Consider the following 15372-nt stretch of genomic DNA (forward strand, 5'->3'; position numbering starts at 1 on the left):
TGATTTCAAATTGCATGTTATGACTTGGCAATTTAAATTTGTGACTAACTTTGGACTGATCGCATCAGGCAAAAAATAATTGCAAAAGCTGCAGAAATGTCAACCTCTTATTGCCTACAGGGTCACTTTTAGCTAAGAATAAACTCGTGAACAGCAGGTTGTTAGTAAGACCATCTCCACTTTATTTCAATGATGCGAGGGATTTTATCGTAATAGTTAGGTCAGCGGTAAAAAGGGATTATGCTTAATTAAAGACCTCACGAACATGATTGGGATACACTCGTACTTTGGTTCTAAACTTAGATGCAAACTCATCCAAATTTCTTCTGCGACCTTTGAGAAATGAAATAGGGCTGTTGTTATTTTTTTAATTCAAACAGTTGCGCAGTTTTGTTATGTTTGGCTGGCAATAAATTTACTTGACCAGCCTCGCGTGGAATCGTCTTAAGTTATGTTCGATAATTATGTGCATATGTTAAGATATCACGTGTGGCAACATCTCCATCAAATCATATTAACGAGACATGAGCACGTGAACAGAAGACAGATTAAACTGATATGAGACATGTAACTCTGTAAATCACTTCAGCTATTTCTCTCTTGTGCCAAGCAACCCTTTTACTCGCAATAAGTCATTTATAATTCTCCTTACTTTCAGCCATACAATTCTTATGATATTTTTTGGAGAATCTGGTATTCGATCAACTAATAATCCCCTAATTGATATTTTTATTTATTCTCATCTCTTGTCCGCTTGATGTTGTATTGATATTGTAAGGAGAAATTCTGTCTTGGTCACTCGCGGGAGTTAAAGAATTAATAAAGAATGTGGAAGGGCAGGTTTTTCCTTAGATTGTCATGTTCAAGTAAAATCTACATCGCAGACCTGGCCTGCATTCAATTTTTAACATTTTCTGTTAAAAACGAATAAAATCAGTCTCCCAAATTTTAACATTTTAACTTTCCACTTGAATCAACCTCGACAATTAAGAATCTTTTGCTTTAACAATAAAAAATTTTTAAATTCCCCTTTTCTCTGCGTGTACAAATTCCAATCCAGAAATATCTCTTTTTGCGCCTCACGATTACTCCATCCAACATATGTTTTCGAGTTATCTAGTCACGCAAAATTTGTCACGCCATCTCTTTAACATTGTGTGACGAAGAAACACGAATCAGTCGGTTCGTATTTCCGCGCGAACGAGATCACCAATCGCTACCTTGGGCGTACTGTGTTCCCATTGGTCGAGAGACAATGGACTAAGGTATAAACACTTCGGTAGAACGTTCATTTTACCTGATCTTGTCGAAGTGTTACGATGAACGAAGTTTTAGGAAGTTTTTTAGCTTTTACCGTTTTCTGTACAGAACTAAGGATAAGCTTAGGCACACAGAATCGCTGTAGTAGAGTTTCTAGTGGCAAATATCGGCACTTCTCGGAGAATGAACGAATTAAATTAAGAGAAAAAGCTAAAGAGATGTTTTACTTTGGGTATGACAATTACATGAATTTTGCTTTTCCTAAAGACGAACTCGATCCGATTCATTGTACAGGAAGAGGACCGGATCATGACAATCCGTGAGTGTGTCTCGTTAATTGTTACTACCACGCCAGTTGTGTTTACTAAGGATGTATGACGTTTACCACCGATCTTACCTGAAATTCAAATTATCCCCTTTAATCAAGTTGTACGAAATCTGTCTTTAAATGGACCCATGTATATGAACATGGTTTCTTTGTAAGAGGAGTTCCTTACAATGTATTCAACGAAGAAACTCGTTTTATTGAAGGATCGAAGGTCACAGATAAGTTGTACTCGCAATTTTGTCTTTGGTACCTCAGAGGTGGTTGATCGATCATTCAGTGGTTTTCGTTACAGCTGTGGCCATATTCATAAACGGAATACTAAAACCCTGAGACATTTGCACTGAATACAATGAAATTTCATCATATACTACGCATTAGCTTTATTACTGAAGCGCTTTGTGTTATGTTGCTTTGATGCTTTGTTATTAATCGGGAAACAAAAGTTATTGTGCCTATTGTGTAATATTTTACGTGAGCAATTCCTTCCTACCAGCAAAATGTTGAATTTCATTATAATAATGTTATTTTCTCTCCTTGTTCAGGTCAAATATTAACATCAATGATGTTTTAGGAGATTATTCACTAGGACTGTTGGAATCTCTTGGCACATTAGCAGTAAGTAATGACAATGAAACTGGATTTGTGCCAGAATGTTGTCACACAAATATGTTCTTACTAAGTTCTACACTTGTAAGTTGTAAAATTAGCAACTAGGAATGGTAATAGGACTGAGTAGAGTATAATTTTGGGAGTAGTTAGGCAAATGATTTCAAATGGACAAAGTCAGTAGCAGTTCTGAATTGATAGGCATAAAGTCCGATTACCATTTAATTGTGTCAATAATAAAATGCGAGAACTCAGGAATGAAAAATTTTATGTCAGAGCACATGTGCATCATATTGACATATGTTTGTTTTTAATGTGGAACTCTTCACCTGCTCACATAACAAGTTTACTTTGTTTTGATAGGCTAGCACTGAATTCATGGTTGAGTTTTATTGGCTGATGGCTGAAAGGGGTTAATTTTAATTGGCTGCTTAGCCTGTGTAATTACTAGTCTTTGTAGTTGAACAGGTGATATATGACAATTTGGAGTCATTTTTAATTGTAACTTTTTTTCATAGATAATGGGCAACAGCAGTGAATTCAAGAGAGCTGTACAGCTTGTGATTGATTCTGTAACATTTGAGAAGAATAATACAGTCCAAGTTTTTGAAGCCACAATAAGGTAATTTCAGGAGTAATGATAAACTAACCCTTTCACTCCCAAGATCTAATTAGTAATTCTCCTTACTATCTGTTATACAATTCTTATGATGTTAGTTCAGAGAATTTGGTATTGGATCAACTAATGATCCCATAATTGATATTCTTCTCTATTCTCATCACCTGCCTGCTTGATATTGTATTGATATTGTAAGGAGAAATTTTGTCTTGGTCACTTGTGGGAGTGAAAGGGTTAGGAAAGTCTGAGTATCTTTAATAACCCTTTCACTCCCAATATCTAAATGTTAAATTCTGAACATTGTATGCATTTCTACCATGCATTTGTTATGATTTAGGAACAAGACAAAAAAGTGTCTTTCTTGATTATCACTTCAATATACTTAATCTACATCTTGTATCAAGTAAAGCAATTTTAGCTGCAATCTTAGCTGCAGTCCTAGAAATTTCAGAAAAGGAGCCTGAAAAAAAATTAGGCCTCAAACCCTTGCCTTCCAAGACACTTAACCTTTTGACTCCCATGAGTGACCAAGACAGAATTTCTCCTTACAACATCAATACAATATCAACGAGATAAATGACAAGAATAAAGAAAAATATCAATTTGGGGATAATTAGTTGATCCAATACTACATTCTCTGAACTAACATTATAAGAATTTTATGGTTAACAGTAAGGAGAATAACAAATTTGATCAGGGAGTTAAAGGGTTAACTACCAACTGAGCTACAAAGCCACTTGCAGAGAGCGTGGCACATTTTTAGAAGGTTCTTCTTTCTGTGGAGGAATATGGTCACATTAGTTTTCAATGTAAAAATTTGGACTTGCGGATGACAAACATGTAAAGCAGTGCTCCTCTGGGTGAGCTGAAATATCTATATCTCAGTGGTACTTCTTGTAAAGGGATCAGTATTTTGTATGTCTTTGGTTTATTTTTTATATTTTTTTTCTATAGAGTTCTTGGATCATTGCTGTCTGCACACCTGATTATAAAAGATCCTCTTCAACCTTTTGGTGATATGGTGCCATTAGACTATGATAATGAATTATTACTTCTAGCTCATGACGTAGCAAATAGGCTGATGGCTGCATTTGAAACAGCCACAAAAATTCCATATCCTAGGGTAAGTAGATGTGATTACCACTGAAACCTTATTACACCCTAACATCAGTATGCATATTCTCCATACTGTTCTCTATACATTTCCCAAGGTGCTGATAAGGAGAATTTGTTTAACAAGTCAGAGCTTCTCTAGTTGGTGATAATTTTCTTTATTTGCGCAACCTTAATGCGCTATTCAGGTTTTTTTTTCCGGGAGGAGAAATTAGATGCTAGTCACTCTTGGGGTCAAATACTTGTTAACTTGAATTTAGGGAACGTTTGATACAATTCATTCTGTTTGCTCTGATTAGCTGTTGTCAGTAATAAACTCACTTTTGGTTTAATTAATATATAATACTTAATCAAAAACTACTCAGATAAAAGCTCATTAGAATACATTGAAGGCTTTAACCCTTTAACTCCCAGAAGTGATTGAAATGTTACTATATGGCAAGGAGGTTTAATGGCTAGATTTTTATCGATACGATATCCTTTATTTTTGTTACGGCACGCGTGATAATTATAGTAATAATAATGATAATGATAATGTAGATACTTTTAATTAATTTAAATTTATTTTAATTAGTTTACATTTATAGCTAATGTATTTTATTTAATTTACTATTATGTTATTATATTGTAAATTGCTGGTATAATAAGACGTGTAATTAGGTTTTTGAATTTTAAATTTTAAATTTCTTGGATTGTAAAAATGTGTAATTCAGCCCTCGGGCTGCAAATGCATTTGAGATTAAACTATCTATCTCTATCTAAATTTATATAAATATATAAAATCCATACATTATTCAGCAAACAGGTAATGAGAATTCTCAAATTTATCAGATTGAAGTTGTTATCTTGATCAAACACCAAATTCTTGTAACTAACTTACAAGGAAATAAATAGTAGCCAGATAGGAGAATTGACAATTAGATCTTTGAACATAAATGGTTAAAAGAGAAGTTGGCTCCATTACATTTGTTATAAACCCAAAGGTGAGAGTGCCCTGATATAACATTGGTTATGTTTCCTTTTTTTTTGTACAGGTAAATTTAGTTGATGGTCTGCCGTCAATTTTATATAATGAAACTTGTACAGCAGGAGCTGGTACTATTATATTAGAGTTTGGAATTCTCAGCAGACTACTGGGTGATCCAGTTTTTGAAAATTTTGCACGCAAAGCAGTGGAGGCTCTCTGGAAGCGCAGGTCATTAGAGACTGGGCTGCTTGGTGAGTTTACCCTTTACACCCTAACATCAGTATGCATATTCTCCATACTGTTCCCCATATGTTTCCTTAGGTGCTGACAAGGAGAATTTGTTGAAAAATCAAGAGCTTCCTTAGTTGGTGATCATTTCCTTTATTCTTGTGACACTAATGTGTGTTTCTGGGGTGATATTGTAAGGAGAAATTAGATGCTGGTCACTTAGGGGTCAAAGGGATAATTCATGTTATTAACCATTTAACTCCCAAGATATGATTGTAAATTCTCCTCTTCAGCTGCTGCACATTTACTTGTGAATAAGCAATGAGAATTTGGTGTTAGATCAAGACTACCAACTTCTATCAGATAAGTTGGAGTGTTCTCATTACCTGTTTGCTGGATAATGTCCAGATATTATAAGGAGAAGTTATTTGTGAATCAATTCTGGGAGTTAATAGAGGGCTTATTAACCTCTTCACTCCTAGGAGTGATCAAAAATGAATTGAACAGTTTGTAAACAATTTTAATCCACTCAACTTCGGCTCATGGTTTATAAACTTTTCGTGTGTTCTCTGAACATCCTGTGTGGATTATAATGCCAGTAAACTGATGAAAAGAGCATCTTATTGCTAAAATATGATAGGTGAGGTTTCAAACTTCTTTTTCATGTGTGATTGCTTTATAGGAAATGCTATTAATGTGGTGACTGGAGAATGGACAGGAAAAATGAGTGGATTAGGTGCTGGCTTAGATTCTTTTTATGAATATCTTTTAAAGGTAAGAACCCAACTCAAAATGATGATTTTCTCAGCAAATTAGATTGGAACTGGCTATCAGCTAGTGGGGGTTTAGGTATGCATGCTCTAAGGATATTTGTCCTGTGAATATGTCAAAAGGTAAGAAGCTTCCAGTCATGTGAAAAATTGATTGCACAAAAATTAATTTGTTTCCTTGTTTATAGACACCTAATACTTATTTTGAGCATCCTGAAACTTGACCTGAACATTTTATAACTCAACTCAAACCCCCATCTTCGATGTTTTGAGAATTGGGGATCACAAATCGAGTTTCAAGGATTGAAGTTGTAAGGGACTCTCAACTTACTTTTTGGCAGTATTGTCTACAGGGAAAAAACTTTGGTTTATCTGCAAGGAAAAAGGGGAAAGACATGTGAATTTATGAATGCATAGTAGGGAACTGTGTACTGAAAAGATGGGGTCTTTGAAACAGAAATATGACCCTTGAATAACATTTATCAATTAACATCCTGATATTGAACTGAATAGGCAGCATGTATTTATGTTAAAATATTAGCCCTTAACTTGGAATCCCATTTATTTTGCCTTTAATGAGTGTGGATAAACTTCACTTGTATTACTAGGTTTGTGGAAACAGCAACAGAGTGTGACCAATTTAGGGAGTGAGGGGGGGGGTCAGCCAATGAAAAAATGGTCACCACACAGTAGAGGGTCAGGAAAGTTTTAAGCATGGGCTTCCTCCATTAGCACTATCCCTCCCCCTCTGAATAATGAATGATCGTTGCTCAGTTAAATGTCCATACCTCTAACAGAAGAACTCTTCTGAGTTTGAGTTTGAGTTTGAGTTTGAGCTTGAGCTTCACCCTCCCACTAGACAATTCCAGTTTACCTTCATTTTCGAAATATTTTAGCTCTGGATGGAAGAGTATAATTTTTTTTCTTAATTAACAAAGTGTATTTTCTGTTTACTGCACGAGCAAGCCAGATTCCAAGGAATTTTGAAACTTTTTATGTCTCCTAATGGACACCCATCTTAATTTTTTTTTATTTTAGTGTGTTTTCAGAACCCTTGCTGCCTTGATTTTGGTCCATGTATAGAACTTATATCTAAATTTTATTCCTGAATCATTTTTTTACAGGGTTATATTATGTTTGGCGAGACAGAGGATCTAAAAAGATTCAATGATATCTACAAAGCCATAAACAGATATCTTCGAAAAGGGTAAGGTAGTTTCTATGAAACAGAGAAAATCTCCTACAGCAGAAGGGAAAAGCTAACTTATACATAAAGCTGCATGCTGAAATTGAGGGTCTATAGTAAGGTTTTTTTTCAAGATCCGGAACTCGGTTCTTTCAAAATCTGGGATGCGTGTTGCTAACATTTATAGGGTTAAGGTGAGCGAGATTCAAGATTTTGAGTAAAAACTGGCGAGACGATGGATTTAGGAACTCGACATGGCGGAAATTGGAAGATATTGTTTAAAGTAACCGCGAGATCCAGGAAAGGCCGGTTGCTGACAGAATTTTTAACGCGGAAAGTCAAGGTGTCATCTTCAGACATCGGAAATGCCTTGCTTTTGCAAGTCTTACGGATGCTCATTTTTCACCTAGCGGTTGTGAAGCATCAGCCCTCAAAATTTTAACGAGTATGTCCTTGAGCATTGTATCCAGCTTGTTTGGAATGACAGGAGGGGTTAAATTCACATTCATCTGGAGTAAACTGTTACACCTATTTTTCCCCATGTTGGTTATTCCACAGTTAGCCCAAGCTCCCACAGTGAGCCTCCGTAAATGTGTAAATTTTTTTACGTTGCGTAATGGGTGAATGGCAAAGATATGTATGGGAATGAACGGTCGCACTCTTAACCTGAAAAATTCTAAACTAAGTTTGAGTAATATCCCATTGCGCAACGTAAGCATACTTGCATGCTTACGAGGGTTCATTGGGCGAGCTTGGGTTACCTGTAAGTAAGTAAGTAATCTATACACATAAGCACCGAAGAGTCAACAAAACTCGTTCGAACGTGTAGGTGTGGAAAAAATATTACGAAAACCTCAGTGAAAAACTGTAACTACTTAAGATGCAATACCTGTTACATAAACAACTCATCATTATATAAAAATCTACTATTTAAAAAGAGCTAAAAATTTGACATGAAAATTTAGAAAAGTCAAACACTCTGAAAGCAAAGAATAAAATAGATCTGTGAAAAATAATGATGATAATGATGTGATTATTCTATTGAGTATTGAGCAATAATTTTTGCTCTGTTTTATTTTTCCTACAGTCGACTTAAATGCAACGAAGGTAATGGTTCGACACCCTTGTATGTGAATGTGCACATGAACTCCGGCCAAACAGCTAACTTGTGGGTAGATGCTCTGTCAGCCTCGTTTGCAGGAGTACAGGTAACAATCGTAGATTTTTTAATCAATTAGTACTTAAATCCTGTGGTGGGTTGGTAGCAAATTATACGACTCACAAGGTTTATTCTAGAGTGCAACTTTGCGGGATTACCGCAATTCGAAAAAAAGGCTCTTAAAACGCATGTTATATAGACAACATCTTTATTTATCGCCTTGGGAGGGGGTTTGGAGGTTTTTGGTGGGGATCATATGGTTTTTAGGGGAGGACGGAGGGGGGGGTTTCAATCGTTGTGAAAAGAGTTTAGAGGGGGGACTAAAGAGAATTCACCGCCAATCGGGGGGGGGGAGGGGGGAGGCGTATCACTGTGACACAACAGAACTTTATGGGAGATCTTGGATTCATTCGCGCGAGAGCAGAATATGAGGTAAGGGCAATTATTTGCTGGTTACATTGTCGTGTGTTAGTCAGTAAGAAAGAAGAAAAATGGGATCAATATCAGTATCTGGGCAACTACCCACCTACCCCTCCCCTAACTCAACAACAGTCAATTGATAACAAGTAGTTAGGGTTAGGGGAGGGGTAGGTGGGCAGTTTCCCAGATACTGATATTGATCCGAAAAATGTACTGAATGATAATAAAACATGTTTTACTTTCGTCGACTCAGGTGCTTAAAGGGGACATCAGGGAAGCCATTTGTACGCATGCTCTGTATTATGCGATCTGGAAAAAGTACGAGGCTATGCCGGAGAGATTCAACTGGCAAACTAAACAATCAGAGGTTCACTTCTCTCCACTAAGACCGGAGCTGATTGAATCAACTTACCTTTTACATCAGGTGAGATGCTTGATAAATAGGAGATCTAGGAGACGTGGTGGCCTCATGGTTAGCGCGCTGGACTTCGGCTGGAGAGGTCTGGGTCCGAGCCCTGGCCGAGTTGTATTGTGGATTTGGGCAAATTATTTTACTCTCGCCGTGTCTCTTTCCACCCAGGAATGTATTGCATACCTGATCAATTTGTCTATTTGTCACAGGCCACCCATCACCCGTTCTACCTCCACGTTGGCAGAGAAATTATGAGGGACATAGAAAAACACAGCAAAGCAAGGTTCGTGTGTGTGATGTTATTGGTGTTTGTTTGTTCGTTTGTTTGGTTTCGTCATGATCACCTGAGTGAGGATCAGTTTTCGGCTGAAATTGGCAAGTTTTGAGGGACGAAAGTGTGGTGTTGAAAAGATATTTTAAATTACTGTTGAGGGAAATATTGCAGCAATAATTAACAAATAGTCATCGAAGTGGAGGAGAATAGAGGTGGATATTTCACCGCATTGTTTTAGTATATACCGCATAGTTACTTTTGATAATTGGTGTATTTCTTTCAATATCCCGAAAAATGGTCGAAAATTTAACTCTTCACGCCATTTTGTCCCATCGGCCACTTGGAGGTGAATAATACTTGCTATTCACTTCCGAACCAGCCAATCAGCGCGCGCGAAAAACTCTATTCGTGTGGTACATACGGACAAACTTTTTACTCTTTTTATGCCGCTAAGCTATGATTGATTTTGACTGCCTTTTGATGCACTTTGCCATTTTCAACTGAAGTTCTGTTTGGTTTCAGATGTGGTTACGCTACCTTACATGATGTGAATGACAAAACTCAAGAAGATAGGATGGAGAGCTTCTTCTTGAGTGAAACGTGCAAATATCTTTATCTCGTAAGTACTGAAGTATTTGTAACTGATTACCACTTACGAGTGTACAAGAAATGAAAATGTAGAAATGAAATGATAATCTTGAAAGCTCACCAAGAACTCGTTCTTTCACTGGATCAATCTAAAGTAGCTTAGCAGCGTAACGAGTCAAGCCACTTTGCCTTAGTGTCAAATGTAATTCAGGAGTAGATTGGCTTTGCTTTGCCTCGTGCTGTGATTGGTCTACAATCCTTGTACCACCTTCACAACCAATCAGATGCAAGCAAAGCCATGCGCGTTTTCCCGCGCTTTGTGTAGTTTACTTGTACTTACTTCGTGTTCTTACCTTTGCTCTGATTGGCCGCAGTGATAACTTTGGTCTCGGTTTCATAGCACGTGTTCCAAAGCCCCCAAGCGACTGATTGTTTCTTTTTTTTCACAGCTATTCGATGACAACAACCATCTCAACCAGGACGCTTCAAACTACATTTTTAGCACAGAAGGACATGTCTTTAGAATCGACTCTCGGTTTAGGAAAAGGCCTTGGGATGAAGATTCGAAAATGTTTGCGCAGAGGACAACGAAAAGAACTTTCCACACCCAGTCCTCAGGGGGTTATAATGACAGTATTGGGGTAGGTGCCCTTGAGTAGGCCTTGAGATTTTGTTGTTTAGTTTGTTGTTTGGTATTCTTTGTGTCAACTATACAAAGTTCCAAAACGTCTATATGTTTGTTTGTTTGTTTGTTTGTTTGTTTTTTTACTTATTTTGCTCGCTTTCGTTCATTTGTTCGTTTTTCTCTGTGTCCTTTTGTCCGTGCATTGGATCTGTAACTCGTTTTTTATTTCGCTTCTTGGTTCGGTCAGTGGGAATTTTGTTTGTTTGTTCCTTCAACGCATAATTCCCTCGGTTGTTCGTTTCTTCAGTCGGTCGGTCAGTCGGTTGCTCAGTAGGTCGGTCGGGCGGTCGGTCGCTGATTCGGTCTGTCGTTTTGTTAGTCGGTCGGGCGGTCGGTTCGTCGGTCTCTCGGTGGGTCAGTTTGCCGTTCGCTCGGGTGATCGTTCGGTTGGTCGTGCTTTTAGGAGTTCGTTTCTTTGTTCGGTGATCTTCCAAGCGTTTGTTCGTTTCTTCGTTCCTCTTTATTTCCCCTTAGAGTTCATTCCTTTGTTTTTTGTTGTTTTGTTCTGTCTTTGTTTGTTTGTCTGACTTTCTTTTTTTTAATCGCTGAATGTTTGGTTACCTCTTGGAACCAATCAATCAGCGAAACGCAGCGAGCGAACCATGGAGCGTACACGCGAAGCCTTCTTGTACGTGTTTTTTTGTTCGTTCGTTCTTTCTGTTCTGTTCTTATCAATGATACTTTCATCGGTCACTATCTATTTATTTCTCAGTGCGTCAGCTTTTGTAGTGACCTGAATAGTCCTCTACCAATGGACATTCGATACTGGAAAGAAGTAGAAGCAGCAGTTGGTGTATGATAGCTGTGCCAATTACGATGAGAATAAACAACAAACAGCTAATCGCGGCACAAGTTCCTTCACATTGTGACTGCTACATGGTACAACTGGAAAATCATTCAACTTCCCGGAATTTCCTTCACACTACTACTAAATGATGTTTTAATTCAGCTCAAACTGACGAATAAAACTACAATACGTTTGAGTCAAAGGGTTTTCTGAGAACTTGCAATTTGGGGATTTCTTCTCAAGCAACTATGGACCATTGCGTTTTCTGGCTTGAGGCTTAGCGCATATTTTATGGACTAATCCAACACCTGGTTGCTGCGTCAAAGAGATGATCACTTGTCTCCATGTACACTAGATGTCTTAAAAGGGAATTTTTTTATCGCTACTACAGACAAATGTACCCAGAAAGTGGTCGATCAAGTGAGACATCATATCAATGAAACTATGTCGAAGTGCTTTGAAAGATTTTCTGAAGTGAAAGCTTCAACGGAAGTATTCTCTCAAGAGTGGAAAAGTCAAGTGGGGGGAGTTAGGAAAATGGAGGCTTAATTTCCACGTTTCATTTTTTTAATTGAAAAATGTCGAAGATTTGTGAAAAAATGGTTCGCGGCTGGAATAACGCGACGTTTCTTCCCGGACAAGAGAATGATCAGATGCCTTGGGAAATTTTTAAGCTTGCTTGTTGCGCGTCGTGCTCAAAGTCCCTTTCGCAAAGTTCAAGTCGTTATCAGTGCAGCTCTCTATCATAGGACTCCCAACCGCACGTCCCATTTGTGGAGGGAACTTTTAAGAATGCTATCAGTCTACATTAGATGTGAGTTTGGCAAAAGTCGACCACAGAGCTACGCTGAATTCAATTCATAGAAAAAAAGGAATCAATTGATGGTGAACGATAAAACGGATTTACAGATTGTAAGGAAAAAAATGGCTAAGGAAAAAAAACGACTTAAATTAAAACTTTTCTTGGTTGGTTTTATAAGGGAAATGGCAAATTTTGTAAGAAAAACAAGTGAACAAAATGGAAATATATACCTAGAGATTGAAAATGTGTGTTTTTCAGTTCCGTTTATATGACAGTAACTTGATGTTTACAGCTGATAGCTATACGTATCAATGTCAGTTTCTGTACGACTGCGCACCTACCCCTCCCCTAGCCCAAAAACAGTCAACTGATAGCAAATTAGGGTTTATGTTGGCTTAGGGGAGGGATAGGTGTACAGTTGTCCATTGAGTAGTCCCGCAAGTGCTATATAGCTAATAAATCGTCAATAAACTTTGCGGCATTTCCAATTTTAAACGGAAGTATCTAATGAATGAGTTGCTAGTAATCAGATCCTTGTGTTTACGATCGCCATGGGGCAAACATTGCAACTCGTTAGACAGAAATGTATGGCGAAAGGTTGTTTCAATGTCCTAAAAAACGTTTTAGAGGGGAGATTATCGCTTTTTTCGCCACTGTTTTAGTAGAAATGGATTCGGGTAATGTTGATACAAGAAAAGCATAAGATTTGTTTGAACAAGCATGAAATGTCTAGCAAAATCTACCGATTAACTTTTCTCCCTGCGTAGGGGTTTATTGTGAAATTGACATCACGCAATGGTCTTGAAATTTATATTTATATTGGCTATATATTAGCTAAATATTATCAGTTTTCTACTTCGAGCTTTTTTCTCGCCTGGGCAATACAAAAGAGCGCCACAACAGCTTCCTCGAGGCAGCAGGAAATTGATATGATGTGCTTGTGCATTGAGTATTATCGTTACACATAAAAAGGAATGAAACACCTACATTGCTTCTTTGTTTTGATCAATGAGAACGAACCAGCGCTGATAATCTGCTCAAACTGAACCCTTTCTTCTGCGAAGGTAAGTAGGTGCAAATGCGTCGCTTAAGGAGCGATACACAGTTGAATTTATGAGGATATATACATGAATATAGGGGAGTTATTTCCTTGCGATTTATCGCTAATTTTGTAGTAAGTCGAGAACAATGTGTGATGACGATTTCATTGTAGACCTCACGCAAGGAGAGAAGTTTATCAGTATATTTTATAACATATTTAGTAGTAATTCTTACAAAAACTTACACTTTGCTCGTATCAGTGTTATCTCAATTCGTTTATGATTTCTCTCAAAATCTTTTTTTCTGGACGTCGAAACAACCTTTCGTCATACAATCCCTTCTCGCAACTTGCAATGTTCACCACGTGGTGATCCCAGTAATCTTTGCGCAAACGCAAGGATCCGATTACTAGCAACTCATTCATTGGTTGAAATTCACTCAGAAGAGAGGCCTTGTCCCAGTCTTCAATCCTTTAGTCCGGAAACACATGTGTAGAAATCTTTCGACTATAATCAGGGAGGAAGGGTGGGGCGTGCAAAAGTTTTGGCGGGCGAGTGCTCGGGATCAATGGCAGCAGAAGGCTGGGGAGAGAAAGAAATTTGTACCAAGGGGGCGGTCTTCGGTCAATAATAAGGAGAGGGGTAGGGGTGGGGGAATGAAGATTACGACCACGAGCTTATAACGTTAGCTCGCACTGATAAGATGCCTGCATTGCAGGCTAAAGTTTGATTATCAAACTAGAATGAGAGAAATGATAAAATGGTCTCAAACTGTTTACGTAGCAACGACGGTAACTAAAATGCTGTTACCTAGTAACCTCAACTAAATACATCTTAAGTTGGAAGATGAGAATAGGAAGCCTTGAATAGGCGACAAGAATTTCATTAAGCAATGGCAACCGCGCGAGAATGTTGCTACAACAAACTGTGCTGCTAGGTGCTTTTAAAGTCTGTTTATTGAAATATGTCCAACAATTTAAGACTTAGTGCTTGAGGAGGACAACAGAGGTTAACCAAAAACAAAAACCAATTTAGTAGTTTGCCAGATTGAGAATATCTCACTTGGTTTTATTATGGGTAGCGCACCAAGCAGTCCGCTTTCTCCATCTCGACCAGCCCTCTCTCATAACGATGTCTACCGACTACAGAATGGCTATGAACAGCGCGCCCGAGAGATGTTGTCGAGGACTCCATTGATTCTTCCTTTAAAAAGACGACGAGCACGTTCCGTGGGATTAACAGAAGAAAACGGTACGTTTTGGGTTTACTGGCGACCAGACCATCAGAATAGACGGCATTAAGAGCAAGAGTAGCTGGCTAATTGTGTGGGCCAACGAAGATGATGACACAATCTGACTGATGAAGCTTATATTTAGTAAACCCCTGGGGTATATTGACTGTTCTGTACGTGTGCAGATTGAGTTGTAACGGTTTTTAGTGTCTGAATTTTCTTTCACGTTGTGGTAATATTTTCTGTTTCAAAAAAATAGCCTACTAAGGAACAATTTGACAAGAAGACAATAAATGATGTCTCATCTGTTTGAATCACATTAACTACAACAAAACATCAGGGGCCTTAAGCATGCAAAGTGGCAACGCTGAGAAGACGTTTATTAAAAAATAGGCAGTTAAAACTGCATTTGGCGACTGATATAGCACAGTTGTTATAGCACTGAAAAGAACCGGAGGTTGTATGATAATGCTATTAGGTAACTTTACAGAGGAGTTGTCTCGCATGCAAGACAGAAAACCTGCTGCATCCCACATACTTATGAGGCGCTGATCCACAAGAGAAAGATGATTCAAGAATATAGTGAATACTTGACACTAAACCAATGATTAATTGGTTACAAATAATCATATTAATAATAACAATAATAATGATGATGGCAACTTAAAGAGGCTGGCTCAAGAACCTCACTGTTCCTCTTTTGGTCTATCCTTAGGCTCCAATAATGATGACAGCAGCCTCCTTTTAATTTTGATTTGCCTGTTAATTTTAAATCATTTTCTAATTTCATTGTAGTCCATATTTGTCAGACTTTTGTTTCATAAAACAAGGTATTCCGCATTGCGAATATTCTGCCATTCCACCATTCCATCGAATGGCGCCGCCCTGTTGAACTCA

At 37.8% G+C, this 15372-nt stretch overlaps 1 protein-coding gene across 1 annotated transcript; it reads left to right on the forward strand.

The window, feature by feature from the left end:
• Positions 1 to 1288: 1288 nt before the first annotated feature.
• LOC131772823 (ER degradation-enhancing alpha-mannosidase-like protein 1) lies at positions 1289 to 12448 on the forward strand. The gene is made up of 13 exons (XM_059088777.2): positions 1289 to 1579; positions 2131 to 2203; positions 2713 to 2816; positions 3768 to 3936; positions 4961 to 5144; positions 5804 to 5895; positions 7016 to 7098; positions 8165 to 8285; positions 8910 to 9080; positions 9278 to 9351; positions 9865 to 9961; positions 10380 to 10571; positions 11328 to 12448. The coding sequence occupies exons 1-13, from the start codon at positions 1320 to 1322 to the stop codon at positions 11412 to 11414; spliced, it is 1707 nt and encodes a 568-aa protein (XP_058944760.2). The 5' UTR covers positions 1289 to 1319; the 3' UTR covers positions 11415 to 12448.
• The last annotated feature ends 2924 nt before the right edge of the window (positions 12449 to 15372 follow it).

The sequence above is a fragment of the Pocillopora verrucosa genome, chromosome 11 (assembly GCF_036669915.1).
Source record: "Pocillopora verrucosa isolate sample1 chromosome 11, ASM3666991v2, whole genome shotgun sequence".
Classification (NCBI taxonomy): Eukaryota; Metazoa; Cnidaria; class Anthozoa; order Scleractinia; family Pocilloporidae; genus Pocillopora; species Pocillopora verrucosa.

Bases quoted from the DNA above. Each gene is read 5' to 3' on its own strand.
- LOC131772823 (XM_059088777.2), top strand. From the start codon at position 1,320: ATGAACGAAGTTTTAGGAAGTTTTTTAGCTTTTACCGTTTTCTGTACA. The intron at 2,204-2,712 runs GTAAGTAATGAC...TTTTTTTCATAG, and splicing joins AATCTCTTGGCACATTAGCA to ATAATGGGCAACAGCAGTGA. The intron at 3,937-4,960 runs GTAAGTAGATGT...TTTTTTGTACAG, and splicing joins CAAAAATTCCATATCCTAGG to GTAAATTTAGTTGATGGTCT.